The sequence below is a fragment of the Megascapheus bottae genome, chromosome 7 (assembly GCF_031878675.1).
Source record: "Megascapheus bottae isolate mThoBot1 chromosome 7, mThoBot2.hap1, whole genome shotgun sequence".
Lineage (NCBI taxonomy): Eukaryota > Metazoa > Chordata > Mammalia > Rodentia > Geomyidae > Megascapheus > Megascapheus bottae.
Genome location: NC_143515.1, coordinates 32,469,704 through 32,486,762, shown reverse-complemented (window position 1 = coordinate 32,486,762; position 17,059 = coordinate 32,469,704). Strand labels below are relative to the sequence as shown.

Sequence of the window (17,059 nt, the reverse complement as noted above, 5' to 3'; positions counted from 1 at the left end):
TGCTATAATACTTCAATTAATCACTAAACACACAGGGCTAGTATCACTGGTCCACTTGATTTGTGAGGTTCAGCTGTGGGCTGGGATCACATTAAATTCAAAGGTCGAGGCCTCCAATGGAGGCCTGAGTGTCTGAATTCCTCAGAGAATGCAAGTGCACCTAGATTTCCAACCTAAATTTCCCACCTGAGGATCTGGAGTTACTGGGTGGACAAGATCAAATATGTGAAGTAGACAAAACACTAAATGTGTCCTGTACTGCTCCTTCTTGCCTTGCTGGTTCCCACACCACTCGCCGCAAAGGACCAGCACAAGCAAAATCTGCTCCTAGTGTCTATTCCAGGAGAACCCCAGGGAGACAGGCATTTGCACAGGCACAGCAATGAGTCACTGCAGTCAAGCTGCAGGGCCCTGTGTTCCACTTCAGAGGCCACAAGAGGCACAGCTGGATGGGGAGTGGGCGATGGCGACTGAGAGGACAGGAAAGGAGAACCGAGTAGAAGGACACAGGGTGGAGGATCATTGTAGGAAGCTTACTAAATTTTGCTGAAAACCATTTCTTGAGCCCTTGGCTCGTGCCTGTATTCCTAGCTAGCGCAGAGGCTGCGGACTGAGGATTGCTCTTCAAAGACAGCCTATGCAGGAATGATCATTCCTGTGACATAATTTTGTGTGACACTTATTTCTAATTTACCATCAAAAAGCCAAAAGAAGAGCTCTGGCTGATATGGTTGAGACCTGGCTTTAAGCCAAAAAAGCTCAGAGGGAGTGCTCAGACCCTGAGTTCAAACCACAGGACCCACACAATAAAACAAAAAACTTTCCTGAAATATAATTCATCACACCATTTAGACGTACACTAGTCAGAGGCACAATAGTACATTTTCAGAATGAAACCAAATGTAGTCTATATTGCATTGTTTTTTACTCATACTTGAGGCCAATGCACAGTCACTTGATCCATATCTACTTCTACCATTATCCTCGGGTCCCAGCTTCCTGAGGATTATTAGAATGGTTCACCAGTACCTCCCTACTTTTACACACCTGAATGTGTATCATTTTTCCTACTAGTCATTTTCACAAAGACGTTACAATTGAATAAATTGATTTTAAAACGTTGAATTTTGGAGAAGATGGCAGATGGATAACTGACCCAACTAAGTCCCCTGAGGAAGCAGAACTTGAGGGTCCCATCAAGCTTTTCACATCTAGACAGTCACTCCAACGTAGCTATTGTTTATACAGAGATTTATACCAAAGAAGAAAATTATAAACTGCTTGCATAAGAAGACAGAATTCGGTATCCACATACAGTGATTGTGCCAGCAGTCACAACAGCAGTGGCTGCAGTGGTGGTCATATCTGAGCCCTGGAGCTATCCAAGTACCTCTAGGAGGAACGTAAACATTAGGGATGGAGCCCACAGGCCACCTGGCTACACTGGGACAGAGACAACTCATCATATAATGGACCGGAAGCTGTTCTTAGGAGAGGATCACAAGGGCTCAATAGCTATGTACGTATGATCATAGAACGTTCTCTAGGATCAAAATGAACTCTAAGAAATGGAATCAAGAGATTTTTTATTGTACTGTTTGCAATTCTTTCTTTTTTTCTTTCTTTTTTCTCCTTGGTATATTCTCTTTTGTCACTATTTTTTAAATGTATGTACCCTTTGTCTTTATATACGTTCATTTGATTTGGGGAGGAGAAGGGAAAGCAAAGGGACAAAGGCTAAACCATCAGCAGTGAGACTCACTAGCCACTGTTGGAAATGAACTATATAACCTGGCAGGGGCAGGGAAGAGGAAAGGGGAAAAACTGGGAGATAATGAGGGAGCAGATAATCCTGTTTAAAAGGCAATGTACTCATTAACTGATTTATCTGATTGTAACCCCTCTGTAAATCACCCTAACAGTAAAAATGTTTAAATTTCAAAAAAAAGAGATGAAAAGAGGACCAGGAGTTTGGCCTAGTGGTAGAGTGCTTGCCCAGCATGCACAAAGACCCAGGTTCGATTCCTCGGTACCACATACATGAAAAAAGGTGGAAGTGGTGCTGAGGCTCAAGTGGTAGAGCTCTAGCCTTGAGAAAGTCCAAGGACAGTGCTCAGGCCCTGAAATCAAGTCGAGGACTGGCAAAGAAAAAAAAAGAGAGATGAAAAGAAATGAACAAATGTATATATAACGGCACAAAAGAAACTGATCAGTACCTTTGACATTGTCAAGGTGGCAATGTTACAACAAACATTGACAATTATGAAAAACTTCCCTGATTCTAAAACTTCAATAAACATGAAAGTGAAAAGAAATCCCTAATATCATATTGGTTTGCAACTTACAATTGAGCACATTTATACTTCACATTAAATTATTAACAAATCTTTCCCGCCAACCAAATGAAAAGATTTCTGCTTCTAACTCTTGCAAGTCAGGAAGCTGAGATCAGAGGATTGGGGTTGGAAATCAGCTTGGGCATGAAAGCCCCTTGGGCTCTTATCTCTAGTTAATCACAAATGAGAGTTGCAGTTTCAGTAGAGGTCTGATCATGAACAAAAATGCTCATGGACCAGGTCTGGAGTTTGCCCTAGCAGTAGAGTGCTTCCCTAGCAAGCACAAAGACCCGGGTTTGATATCTTGGTACCACATACATAGAAAACGGGAGAAGTGGTGCTGTGGCTCAAGTGCTAGAGCTTCAGCCTTGAGAAAGCCCAAAGACAGTGCTAAGGCCCTGAGCTCAGTCTACAGGACTGGCTCATAAATAAATAAATAAATAAATACCATCACTCATGGATCCCCCATCCTTTAAACCAGCATTGGTGGAATGTCTCACATGACCAGGTATTGTAACTATAGTATCTAAGAGAGTAGATTTCATCAATACAGCACAGCCTTAGTTGGATCATACCCAATGGGAATTTGCTATTTGATTTTTTTTTTTTGATCGAGGGGTTTGAACTCAGGCCTTGGGCATTGTCTCTGAGCCACAGTGCCATTCCAGTTTTCTGGTGTTGAATTGGAGATAACAGTCTCCTCGACTACGGTACCCAGGCTTCTTTGAAACTGTGATCCTCTGATCTCAGCCTCTTCAGTAGCTAGGATTACAGACATGAGCCACCAGCACCTGGCTCTTTCGCTACTTTCAAGACAAAATGTGGAATGCTGGTCTGTGATGTCCCACACATCATGTCGCACATGAACATCCCAAATGAACATCCTATGACTCCATCTTCTTAAAACAGACAATCACTAAGCCATTGGTTTGATTTCTGGAGCTCTTGATGGGAAATGGATGGTTGATACTGCCTTTGTACAACTATTTAAAGAGAATAAAAATATACACAAGAATGAAAACAAAGATTGTTTCTATAATAAATGTGTCTTGTGTATATGCCTCTACAGTAGCTGTGGACTCTGCTAACAATCTGAACAGATGGCCTACTCATATGCTGTCTACCCAATACAGAAAACATGCAGAGACTTGGGGAATATCACAGAAGCTGGGCTGGAGATGTAGGCTCGTGAGGGCAAGCCTCATGAGGTTGAGCCAGTTATTACCATGGACAGTACTGATTTACCTAGGCAGGAGTAAAGTCATCTTGACATAGAAATAATCATCACAATTGTAGAAAGGTAACGCTAGTTGGTTTTCTGTGCAATGTTTCTCAGCAACTATAAGTACACAAACCAATAGATTACTATGTAGAGTTTGCAATAGGAGCCTTGCTCCAGAATATGCTTGATAGTTTCATGTTAAGTAAAACCAGTTAATTTCAACTAGAATGACATCCTTTTTATCTTGGACTCCATATTCATTCCTTTTCTTCTGACACAAATTGTGGGGACTGGTCTGGCTATCACTGGAAGAAGCACAGAAATGGTGAGATAAAGGGTAAGCCAATTTAGCAGTGACACGGACTAGACACTATGTTGGAAATGAACGATATAACTTCAAGTGGGGAGAAGGCAAACCCGGGGGAGAATGAGGGAGGCGGTAACATTGTTCAAAAGGAAATGTACTCGTTACCTGACTTAAGTAACTGTACCCCCTATGTATATCATCTTTACAATAAAAGCCTTTTAAGTCAGACAGAAGTCTGCCTTCCTCTGTGTATTCCATTTCTTTAGTATTTGCTTCTAATGGGCAGAGACTACTTTTCAAAGTATCAGGGCTATGCAAAAAAGAGACCTGTATCTCTAGGAGTTGACATCTATGAGTATGAGAATGCACAACTCGTGGTGTACTAGGGGCTCATGCCTGTAATCATAGCTACTCAGGAAGACCACAGTTCAAAGCCATCCCAGTTAAGAAAGTCTGTGACAAGACTCTTATGTACAGTTAAGCCACGAGCCAGAAGTGGTACTATGGCTTAAGCAATAGAGCACAGCCTTGATCAAAAAAGCTCAAGGCACAGAATCCAGAAAAAAAAATAAACTATAAAAGAATTGGTGGGGGGGGAAACCACACGGGTGGGGGGTGGGGAGGAGGGTAATGGGTACCAAGACATGTGAAAGGGTATCAATGTATGTGAATTAATGCACCTTCTATCTGGCAAATATCATGTAAAATTTTTATTAATTACAATAAAAAATTAAAAAAAAGAATTGCTGGGTGGGGCCTGGAGTTTGGCCTATGGTAGAGTGCTTGCCTAGCATGCACGAAGACCTGGGTTTGATTCCTCGGTACCACATATGTAGAAAAGACAGAACTGGTGCTGTGGCTCAAGTGGTAGAGCTCTAGCCTTGAGAAAGCTCAGGCCCTGACTTCAAGCCCCAGGACTGGCCAAAAAAAAAAGTCCTTGTGAGATTCTTATCTCCAATCAGCCATTCAAAAACTACAAGTAGACTGGAATGTGGCTTAGTGGTACAGTGCTTGCCACACATGCATGAAACCCTGAGTTGGATTCCTCAGTACCATATAAACAGAAATAGCCAAAAGGGGTGCTGTGGCTCAAGTGATAGAGTGCTAGCTTTAAGCAAAAGAAGCCCATGGATGGTGCCCAGACCCTGAGTTCAAGCGAAAGAACTGGCAAAAAAAAAAAGGATTGCTGGGAAAAGATCTTCCTTTTCAAGCCATATATCAAAGTCCTCATATCCAATATATGCAAAGAGCTTAAGAAACCAACCCCTACCAAACCTTATAAAGCAATCACTTAATGGGCAAGGGAGCTAAGTAGAGATTTCTCAGAAGAGGTGAGAATGGCAAAGATACACTTGAGGAAATGCTCATCAACCCTGGCCATAAAGGAAACGCAAATTAAAACAACTCTGAAGTTCCATCTCACCCCTGTCAGATTGTCCAACATTGTGAATTTGAACTGCAAATATTGTTGGAAATCTTGGGGGGAAAGTAACTCTTCTACATATTGGTGGGAATGTAAAGGAGTACAACCTCTCTGAACAGCAGTATGAGGTTCCTCAAAAAAACTAAACACAGACCGTTTTTATTGCTTCGCTATTCATAATAGGCAAGATATAGAGCAACTCAGATGCCCCACAATAGATGAGTGGATCCAAACTATGTGGTACCTATACACAATGGAATTTTACACAGCCATTAGGAAGAATAAAGTAATATCATCTGCAAGGAAATAGAACTAGAACAAATCATGTTAGGTGAGCTAAGCCAAACTCAGAGACACAAATCGTGCATGTTCTTTTGGATGTGCAAAAATGAGATCTAAAATGCATTGGGATATAAATTAGAAAGGATTCTAGATAATCACAAACATTGAGAACAAAAGAGGGCACCATTAGGAGAGAAACAAAAATGCAAAGCCCATGTGCCTCTTTTTATTCATATAAAATTCAGAAATGAACTCCAAAAGGTGGAGGGAAGAAACATCCTTTTTCCCCCTTTCTTTTGTTTAGTTTTTAATTTTTGATGATCTGTCTTCTTTACCTTATGTATGGTGTATTCAAGTATACCTCTTCAGAAGGGTTTGGGAGGTGTACAGAACTCAAGGGTAAAATGACAAAAACAGAGCAGTGGAGCCCACTGGACACCAACGAAAGTGAGCTACATAACTTGTGGATAGAGTCAAGAGGGACTGGGAGAGCATGAGGGAACGGAAGATACTGTATAAATGGAAATATACTTATTACCTGACTTGTGCAATTGCAATACCTCTGTATACCACCACTACAATAAGAATAAAGTAAATTAAGTTTTAAAATGAAATAAAAAAGAATGCAAAACCTAATAGGTTTTCCAAGAACCAGTTCCTAAGTGAACAAGAGAAATATAAAGAGGGATCCAAGTCCAACATGGCTAGAACAACCCAGAATAAGGATTTCAGGGGCAAGAAACTAGAAAGCAAGTGCCTTAGATGACATCATCCTCTACAAGGTATCATCAACACTACTCTTCAACTAGGTAAAAAGCTCTTTCATTCTGCTTCTACTATTTGAAAATTCAAATGGCTCAACTAAACGGTTTCAGAACAATGAAGTTTTCAATCTCAAAGTCCCTTTCCTTATCCCTCAAACATGTGAACTATATATGCAATATGTAATTATCATATAATATAGAAAGCAAAATAAGCAAATTAAAAATAACTATTAATGAACATTGGTGAGAAACACTGAGGTGATGTCCTCAATATAAGAACGTAGACGAAAGGGGATTTCCTGTCTGTCTTGCAGGACCTCAAGTCACCAAAGATCAAGCATTAAAGAGCTACTAGAGCTCTCCTGCCATTCTCTACCCAAACCCAGCTTCTGGTTCAGATTCTGATCTTGTGATTGGCTACTCCAGGCCTTTCAACTGCCTGAGTAATGACATCATTCTCCCACTGAACCTATCACTACTTGGTAGAATCTTGGGGTTTCCATGGCATCGTCCAGGCGTATATTTGGATCATCGCTAGTGACCAGTGTCCAGTGAGCTCCGTACTGGACACACTCTTGCTCTTTAGCTTCAGCTACGCACACATCCTCTAGTGTCATTCTTCATCCCTTGTTTCTCCAGTTGATATTACCCATTGTCTCAGTATGTCAGGTAAGAAGAAAAAGGGATTTAGAGTTTTCATTAGACTCCCCTGCTCCCTAAATTTAATAGTAGAATCAAAACAGCTTCAAGTATTGAATTAGAAATGTTGGGCTGTGATGTTTACTAGGTATATATGACTTAGCCACATGATTTACTTTGTGACAAAAATCTGTTGCTTTGTCTGCAACATGAAGAAAATGAATTGTTTATCTTGTGATAGCTTTGTTTTCCAGCACTGTATTTTTTTTGCCCGTCTTGGGCTTGAGCTCAGGGCTTGAGCACTGTCCTTGGACTTTCTCAAGGCTAGCAGTCTACCACTTGAGCCTCAGCACCACTTCCAGATTTTTGCTATGTATGTGGGGTACCGAGGAATCGATCCCAGGTCTTCATGCATGCTAGGCAAGCACTCTACTATTAGGCCAAACTCCCGGGCCTCCAGCACTGTATTTTTAATGACATTTATGAATGGAGAATGAAGCTACAGATTTCTTCAGAGAGTCAATTTTAAACAAACTAATGGAGAAGGAAACCTAGTCCTGTTGAAATCCCTATACCAAGATACTTCATTTGTAACAGTATCCTCTAAAAATTAGTTCCACTTTGGTATTTCAAATGTAGTAAAAATTTTTTAATTGGAGAATTTATTAACATTGATTTTTACATCATATTTTAAATGACAAGTTTAACCAACAAGTGTTCCAGGAGGGAATCTCTATTTACAATCACTGGGACTTAGTATTTAGAACTTAATCAAAACTAGGCTAAGGGATTGTATGTCATAGAAACATATTAATTTATGAAATAAAACATTATGTCTCTAGAGTCATAGGTTTTGATGTCTATATAGTTACGTTTATATCAAATGTAGTAAATTTAAGCATAGTGTGTGTTTCCATATTTCTGCTCAGACAAGGTAAAGAGAAAAACAGGAAGAGAGAGGGGATGACGGGACTAGAACGAGGCAGATGATCTAGAAGGAAAGGTTCACCAGGAACTAGAGGTGAAGAAAAGATGAAGAAGGTGATGAGAAATAAGACAGAGCCAAAGACATGAAGAGCATGGAGACATTCTCAAGAAAACAGCGGTGGTTTCAATAGAATGTTGAAGAGGATCAAACATTTTTAAATCCACACACAGAAAACCGAGGGCAATCTAACCAGAGCCAGGCAAAATGAAGTTAGTGTTAGCCACATTGATGGACCAAAAGCCAACTAAGGTTAAAACAGAGAATCATTAAAAGCAGTTTCTGAGATGTCACTTTTAGCTGGTTCCTGCTTTAGGTTTGTTATGTGTTTTTTTTTTTCTAGTTGACTGTGAATACAGATGATGCTTTGAACGAGCCTTTTGTCAACCTGACTAACTTAGGGCCGGCACAGGTGCCAGCCACTCCTTTAGCTTTCTTTGTTTTAGCTAGGTTTTTTTTGAAGATATGAAATTTTAGGTCAGGCAAACCTTGAACCATGATCCTACCACCTAGGAAGGACTCTCTTGTACCTTGGGCCACAGTCATGATCTACTAACAGAGGGCTTATTTGATTGAGATGAGGTGTTCAGTAACCAGCCTAGATGGATCTCAAACCACTGTCCAGCAGACTGTTTCCCAAATAGGATTAGAGAAGGGAGCTACTGAGCCTTGACAGTTTGCAATGTAAACATTTTAGATATGTATTCCAAATTATTTTAAGGAATATTTCTTGAGAGGGATTACACAGAAGGTTCTGTAATATATTTCAACATTACTTTTCATTCTTATATTTAGACTTCATGGAAGTGTGTGTGTGTGTGTGTGTGTGTGTGTGTGTGTGTGTGTGTGTGTGTGTGCTTGTATGAATACCAAGATTTAAACTCCAAGCTTGACACTGTCTCTGAGCTTTTTAGCTTATAGGTAGAGCTCTACAACTCATCAGGTCTCCAATTCCAGGTTTTGATATTTAACCGTTAATAAGAGTCCTACAGACTTTATGGGAAGGACTGGCTTGAAATAATAATTTTCAAACCTCAAGCTCCAGTAGTTAGGATTACAGCCTTGAATCATGAGAGCTGAACATGCATTTTTTAATAAAGTATTCTAATTTGTATCAGAAGCAGGTTTCAACTAAAAGCTGTAAATAATGATGATAATGATAGAATTCTAAGTGTTTATTTTACATTTGTATCAATATTTTTCTCAGATTGGTTTTCAAACGTTTATATATATATATATATATTTTTACTGTTATATAAGGGTTACATGATATTTGCCAGATAGATGGTGCATTAATTCCCATTTCAAACGGTTTTTAAAGATTTTTTGATGCTGCTATTTATACTAAGTTGATTTAAATACCCAGCTAGAACAATTAATATCTTTACATTGAGGTATGATATTTAGAGAAATCATTTTGGTTTGTCTTTCTTTGTTCTGATTTTTTCTTTTCTACATTTGTGCTATATTGTCCAATCTGGTATTAATGTCCTGACAAAAGTGATTGTCTGGGACTAGGAGTTTGGCCTACTGGTAGAGTGTTTGCCTCGCATGCACGAAAAAGCCAGGTTCAATTCTTTGGTACCACATACATTGGAAAAAAAAACAACAAAGTCAGAAGTGGTCCTGAGGCTCAAGTGGTAGAGCTCTAGCCTTGAGAAAGTCCAAGGACAGTGCCGAGGCCCTGAGCTCAAGCCCAGGACAGGCAAAAAAAAAAAGTGATTGTCTAACCACACTATCCCATGTGCTAGGGATACTAGGTCTCCTGCACATTCAAAAATATTGATCTATGTCAATTATGACCATGTATATGGCAAGAGGGATGATGTAAAAAAAAAAAAACAAGTTACCTAACGTCCAGGATATAGGGTCAGAAGACAATGATTAATCATTCTCAATAAGCAAATGGAAATTGAATTGAGAGTGCCATTTATACTACCAAAATTATGAGATACTTAGAATAATTACAAAAGATAGGTGTAAGATGTACATGCTGAAAATTACCAAGCTTTGGTGAGAAAATCAAAGGAGCAGTCGAATAAATGAAGAGTTATCCATGTTCATGAAAAGGAAGATTCACTATTGTCAATCCAGGGAGAAGAATGAGAGATGAGCGATATAAGAACAGATTGGAGGGGTATGCCTTTAAGTGGAGAAAGAAAGCTTTCGCTAAGGAAATTCAACAGCTTCCACAAGCTGAGAAAGACCAGAAAATAGAAATTCTGAGCCTCTGAGCTCTGAAAACTTTCACCTTGTAAACATGATACAACAGTTACATAAACATATTAGGCCCTATTGTCCAAAATAGTCCTTTCCAGAATTTTATCTTGAAAGTATAATTTCAAACATTTCACATGCAGAAGTATAAGAATAAAATCTGTATTTAAAAACAGCATGGGGGCTGGGAGTTTGGCCTAGTGGTAGAGTGCTTGCCTAGCATGCATGAAGATGCAGGATGAATTCCTTGGTATCACACACATAGAAAAAAGATAGAAGTGGTGCTGAGGCTCTAGTAGTAGAGCTCTGGCCTTGAGAAAGTCCAAGGACAGTGCTCAGGCCCTGAGCTCAAGAACAGGACTAGCAAAAACAAAGCGTGACTGCTTGAATATTTACATTTAATGCATTTTTCTGCTTCCACACACATTACACCTATACCAACTTCAGTTCAACTCCCAGAATACAAAACGCGCACACACACACACACACACACATGCACACGCACACACACACACACACGCGCACACACACACACACATATAATTCAAAACCACTTTCTAATCCTGTGATGGTTTTTGTCTGAAATAGATGAGAAAATGTTTGTTTTCACAACATTGCATATGTAATAAGATCACTTTATTTATTGGTAAGTGTACTATAATGAATATTTGACATACATCCAAATTAGCTTTAATGTCTTTCTATTTTGTTCCATATCAGTCATGTATAATATGTCACTTACATTCATTATTCAATATTATTACTGATATCATTGTTTTCAGCATGTATAATATATCATTGATGAGTGACTTGAAGTTCAGAACGTCTCAGTCTTCTTTTTTTTTTGCCAGTCCTGGGCTTGAGCTCAGGGCCTGAGCACTGTCCTTGGACTTTCTCAAGGCTAGAGCTCTACCACTTGAGCCTCAACACCACTTCTAGCTTTTTTCTGTGTATGTGGTACCAAGGAATCGAACCCGGGTCTTCATGCATGCTAGGCAAGCACTTCAACCACTAGGCCAAACTCCTGGCCCCTTCCTTTTCTTCTTTTGTGTGGGTCATGGGTTTTGACAAGGGCCTGGGAGAATCCCTCAGCTCTTCAGCTCAGAGCTACCATCCTACCCTAGAGCCAAGTCCCAGTTCCCGTTTTCTGGAGCTTAATTGGAAATAAGAGTCTCAGGTCTTTTTGTGCTCCAGCTGATTTTGAACCCTAATCCTCAGATCTCAGCCTCCTGAGTAGCTAGGATTACCGGAGTGAGCCACCCAACCCAGCAGAGGGTTTCAGGTTTCCTACAAAAAGTATATTGGGAACTCTGAGGTGGTCATTGTATTCTTTACTTATCTTCTGGTCTGTGTTTTAAGTAAGCACTAAAAATGGCCAGAGATTTCTATAAGGTTACACAATAACAAGAAAAATGCAAACTATTTTCTCAAGACCAACATCCACTGGCTTATAGGAAGTTCAAGTTCTCCTGATTTCTGGGCATTCTTCACCTGCTCACCCTTTGGAACACGGTGCTCATAGTAATTCAAAAGAAGTATTTGAGCCAATCAGGCTGGCCTCTGCCCCTAGGTTTCCTGCTCTTGAATGGGTGATCTAACAAGTACACTGAGGATACCTGAGATTCAAAAGGCTCACATGCTAGGACACAGTTAGGAGTGACTCAGGGAAAGTCAGGACAAGAAGGAGAAGCCTGCTTCTGCCTAGGAAACAGCACAGGAACCACTTGGTGTCTCCTGTTGAACCTCTTTGCCAAGTTCATCAGAAGAATGTGGGTGGCTATTGGAATGAGAGCATTCCCAGTCAGTCACAGCCAGCTTCCAATATGCTGTTCCTCCAAAACAGTGAGAGTTGGGCAACCTTATCCATTTTTTAACCACCCCTTGCTTCTTGCAGACAATTTCCAGCATCCATCTTTACTTGGAGCTGCAAACTCACTACAGCTTCCTCTTCCTGTGGAGAACGATGCCACTTCTCTAACAGGCAACAGCTGCAACATCTCCACAGTCTCCACCCCAGCCTTCACTTCAGCATGGCCACTGCCATCAACCTCTGGCACCTCTTTGCAGCCACTCACGGGTCTTTGCCAACATTCCAGCACACCCATGCTGTCAGGGGTTACTGGCCAGAGCCACATCTCCACTGCAGCCTCCTCCTGTGCCAGTGCTTTTGAATGGGAGTACACAGGACACAATAAAAAGTCCTCTGCACTGGGAGACTTCACATTGACTCTCATTGACCAGGGCACAGCAGTCCCTTCAATGACTATGACATCTCGATATGCGGATGCAAATGCCATAGTCCCTCTGTATCCATCGCTGTCTGCCAGCCTGGTTCAGGGGACGTTATCTCACATTCCACAACAAGAGAGTAGTAGCTTGTTACTTCCCTGCCAACGAAACAACCAAATTTACTACTATAACCAAAGCACAGTGGGCCCTCTATTATCTGGAGAACCTGGTCCCTGCCTGCAATCATATGGCTCTGTGTCCTATACAGGGAGCAGGGTCTTTGCTCCTCAGCCAGAAATCGTGATGATGCTCCAAGAGGTTCAGCCCGCAAATGTCCCACCACCAGTCTCCACTTCTGGAATCTACTACTCTGTGTCTGCTCAACACCACCCAGAAACCAATGTTCAAGGTAAGCACAGACAACAGAAAGGAACAGGATTAGCAGCACAAAAAGGAGGGGCTGACCTGCATCTGCATAGAGTCTCCACTACTCCACAAATATAGTCTAAATCCTCAGTCTCACCCACCACACTCACAAGGAGACCTCCAATTTCTGCCATGAGGCAGAGGGCCAAGGGTATGGCTCCAGTGGTGGAGCACTGACTGCTTCAAACCTCAGTGCTGCCACTAATTGCACTGGATAATTAAGTAAATACATAAGTGAGGAAATATGGCTGTGCTGCTCTTAGATGCCACCCAAAGCACACTCAGTGAGGCCATGGTCTACATTGTCCTCACAATCCATTCTCCCTAATTAATCCCCTTCTTGTTCGAGTTCTTTGCTTTCATTGGAAAATATGTCAAACATTAGTTTTGATAATAGCAGATAAACTTGCTTTACTGTGTGCAGAGAACCTGCCCAAAGGAAGCAGGTGAGAATATATATTTTGCATATTTCATGGGCAGGAATTCCACCCTGGAGCTGAGCACCACTGAATCATGCCTGTGGCCTAGCTAATCAGGAGCCTGAGAGCTGAGGAACAAATTTCAAAGTCAGCCTGCAAAGTGTTTTCAACATCTCATTGTCAGTTCCCAAATGCAGACAATAGATGCCTAAAAAAAGCGAGAATACATCAGGCCTAAGAAAAAGTCAAGCAGCAAAAGAAAAAAGGCTGAGTTCAAGTCCCAGAAGCATCCAGTGCATGATCACATTCTCTAGCTCTCTATTCTCCCCGTCTCTCCCTCACACACACATGCACATGCACACACACTCAACTCTCAGAAATGCACTCAAAACATGCTAAACCTGTCCTCCCCTCCCTGACTGCCCCTCACTTGCCGTTCTCTCAGATCAGGGTGAGAATCAACACCTATTTTACTTACAGGACACTGGCAATAATCGACAACTATATAAATAGATGACACTTTATAAAGCTGGGTTTTTTGTTGTTTGAACCCAGAGTCAAGAACACAGTAAGGAACTACTTTACTTCTGACCCATACATGATGTCCAAATCATTTCCTACTTTTAAAACTTCTTTCATTTTTATTTCACTGACAACAATTCTATAGAGGAAAAGGGAAAAGAAATAATGAAAATGAATTAGCACAAGTTTTACATAGAGTAGCTATCACGATCTTCCAACTCACGATCCTGTCCATGGTGCTTAAAACTAGCTGCTAGAAACACCTTGCTCAGTGATGACAATGCCCTTAAATCATTGGTGCATAAATGGAGCATGTTACTTACCAGGGACTGATTTCTGCTGTGATTTCTTTACATCAGTAGAAACTTCCCTGGCAATGCATACACTTTTCTAGAATCACAACTTTCTAGAATCATAAATTTTGCCAGTCACAAACTGCAGACAACCCAAGTCCTACAAGCATAAATGTTGAAGTCCTTGAGAGAAACATGTGTCACCTGACTTTGGAGACATTCCAATATCAATCCAGTAGTAAACATTCCTAGTACCTTGGTCTTGCCTCCAGCAAATCCAGACACAGAGAATACGCGTTAGGATGAAATTGAAAGCAAGGTTTGAAAGCCTCTGGTTGCCTTTGAGAAACTAACAGAAAGTCAGGATGCTCCACCTGACATTTAGCAGCTGCAGGTCGACATTAACCTTAGGGCCAAGACAGAAGTCTACATGGAACAAGGCCAATTTGGATACTCTGAGTCTTGAGACAAATGGAATGGAATGTGACAGTGGGTAGCTAAAAGATATCACTGTGATGGTCAAGACATTCATTTTAACCAGATTTTCACCTCCTTCACAGATTTTCAGCAATCCAATATTTCTACTATAACCCACATCAAAGATACAGACACCATCAATGAGATTCTGCTGCAGGAAAACTCTGTGGTCACCAAGTATTCCACTGATCAAGTGTCCAAGAACAAGCACGACACCTTGGAAAGTGTGGATGGAACTCCCGAGGCCAAAGGCCAGCAGCTGCAGCCACAGGGCCTGCTGAAGGAAGAGGAAACTGAGTGTAGCACCCCAGCCAGTGACAAGGCTTCCCTGAACACAGCCCAGACCCCAAAGCCTGCATCCAGCAGGGTGAGCAAAACAAAGAGCCATGGGCAGAATGAGCCCAAAAGGATCAGGGGAAGCAATCCCAAGAAATGTGAAGAAACCAAGCAGTCAGGGAACAAACTGAAAGCAGAAGAGAAGGCAAGCATTCCCAAGATGAAGCACAAGAGAAGCCACCCTGAGCTTAGCCAAGAGACCTTCAAAAGACCTCGAACCAACCTAGGCGTGCAGATGTGGGAGTCAGTGCAGGTTTTTCATGCCCTAGGAAAGAAGAATGAGAAGAAAACTGCAAGCGGCACACGAGACTCTGCCATGAAATCATGGCTGGATATTCCACATGAGGGTAAAGGCCCTAGAAACATTCAAGTCAAGAAGAGGGATAGGAGTGAAAGCCAGTGTCCATCCCCATCCCAGGATGAGCTGCCTCCCCCTGGCAAGGTCAAGTTGGTTCCTTTGCCTTTTCTAACCCCAGAGAAGCCTCAGGCTCGACCCGTTCCTCACAGGCCACAGTCTCTGGCCTCCAGGAGGCCCACTGTACCATACCCTGCACGGCCTCATCCTACCACGGCTCAACCTACCGCAGTCAGCCTGTCTCAACCAGCTTCTGCCAACACGAGTCTCAGAGGTTCCACCAAAGCATCTCAGCCAAGTGTAACCAATACATACACACAGGGATCGGCCAATGCTCCCCAGCCTAGTGTATCTCAGTCTGCTGTTGCTAGGCCTGAACCCCACTCAACCTCATCCAGCGCTTCTGTCCAGCACAAGCCTGTTTCCACTGCTGGGAACGAGTTCCGTTCACCGCCTAAGCCTCATAACCAGTACCTACTCCAAGATTTCAGCCGCCAACCAATTCCATGGAGGAAACCCGATATTCCTGGCCCTGTAGTATCAAATCCCATCACCAAGGAGCAAAGGCCAGAGCGTGAAGCCATGAAAAGGCGGGCCCAGCAAGAGCGTGAGAATGCTGCCCAATACACTGCTTTGGGGAAACTGCAGTTTTTTGTTCAGAGGCAAAGAGATATGGAAGTGTCTCACTACTATGGCTACACAGTGTAAGAGTTGCTGCGATTGTGGGTACCACATGTTTTCCCATATATATATAAAAATATATATGTATATATATACAAAGATAAATATGAACATTTATATAGGCATATAGTATATTGATATAAATGCATAGATGTTGGTAGAATAATATTACTACAATATATCCAAAACTTAATAAACCTGAACGATTAAATGTAATGAAATTTAATATATGACTAATAAAGAACCCATTTGAGTTTTATGATATTGCAAAGTTTGGCTTCATTTTGGATAGAGTTTGGACTCAAAAGTTAAACTTGAAAGAAGAAATTGGATTGAGGGTGGAGAAAAGTTGCACTTGAATTGTGCATGGGAGGATTAAAGACATCAGAACCAACAGAGTCCAAGAGTAGGAAGAAAAAAGGAAAGGTCATTTTGTCTTTTAGAAGAATCATGGAGCCGTGTTATAAGACTTAATTTCTAAGGTTGGGTTCTAAATACTACTTAGAAAATACTTTTCAAAAATGGGAGAAAACAGCGCCTGGAGCATGAGCAAGTGGTAGAGTGCTTGCCTAGCATGCATGAAGCCCTGAGTTCAATTCCTTGTTACCACATACACTGAAAAAGCCAGGAATCACCCAGTGGCTCAACTGTTAGAATGCTAGCCTTGAGCAAAAGAAGCCCAAGGGCAGTGATCAGGTGCTGAGATCAAGCTCTAGGAGTGGCAAGAAAAAGTACAGTAAAAGGCTCTAGGGTACTGTGAAAAATGTTGAGCTTTAAGGGGCAGGTGAAGCAGGGGACCCACACACTTTGAAGCCAGGTGGTCATGGCTCTTCCTTGCAATCCTAGCCAATCAAGAGACTGAGAGATGAATACTGAGACTCTAAGGCAGCAATGGCAGACAAATAAGTCATAAGCTCATTGTAATTTGAGCAGCATAGAGTGGAAAGGGAAGTTTACAGTAGCACTGAGTGAAAAAGATAAGTGAAACACACTGGCCCTCAATTCTACCCCCAGTATTGGCACACACACACACACACACACACACACACACACACACACACACGATGCAGTTATCTAAGATGAGAAGAAGAAAAGGCAAATGCATGATATGAGAGAAATCTACCACATTAGAGCCAAGAGCTCATG

At 41.5% G+C, this 17,059-nt stretch overlaps 1 protein-coding gene and 1 long non-coding RNA gene across 2 annotated transcripts in view; one reads left to right on the top strand and one right to left on the bottom strand.

Annotated features, from left to right (window-relative positions):
- The window catches only part of LOC150060537 (uncharacterized), a 491,819-nt gene that overhangs the window by 108,344 nt on the left and 366,416 nt on the right, over positions 1-17,059 (bottom strand). The window lies entirely within an intron of this gene.
- On the top strand, positions 464-15,940 carry LOC150060552 (uncharacterized protein C2orf78-like). The gene is given in 5 exon segments (XM_090336252.1): positions 464-524; positions 6,921-6,947; positions 6,950-7,003; positions 12,070-12,806; positions 14,606-15,940. Coding segments are annotated over 5 exon segments (2,214 nt in total).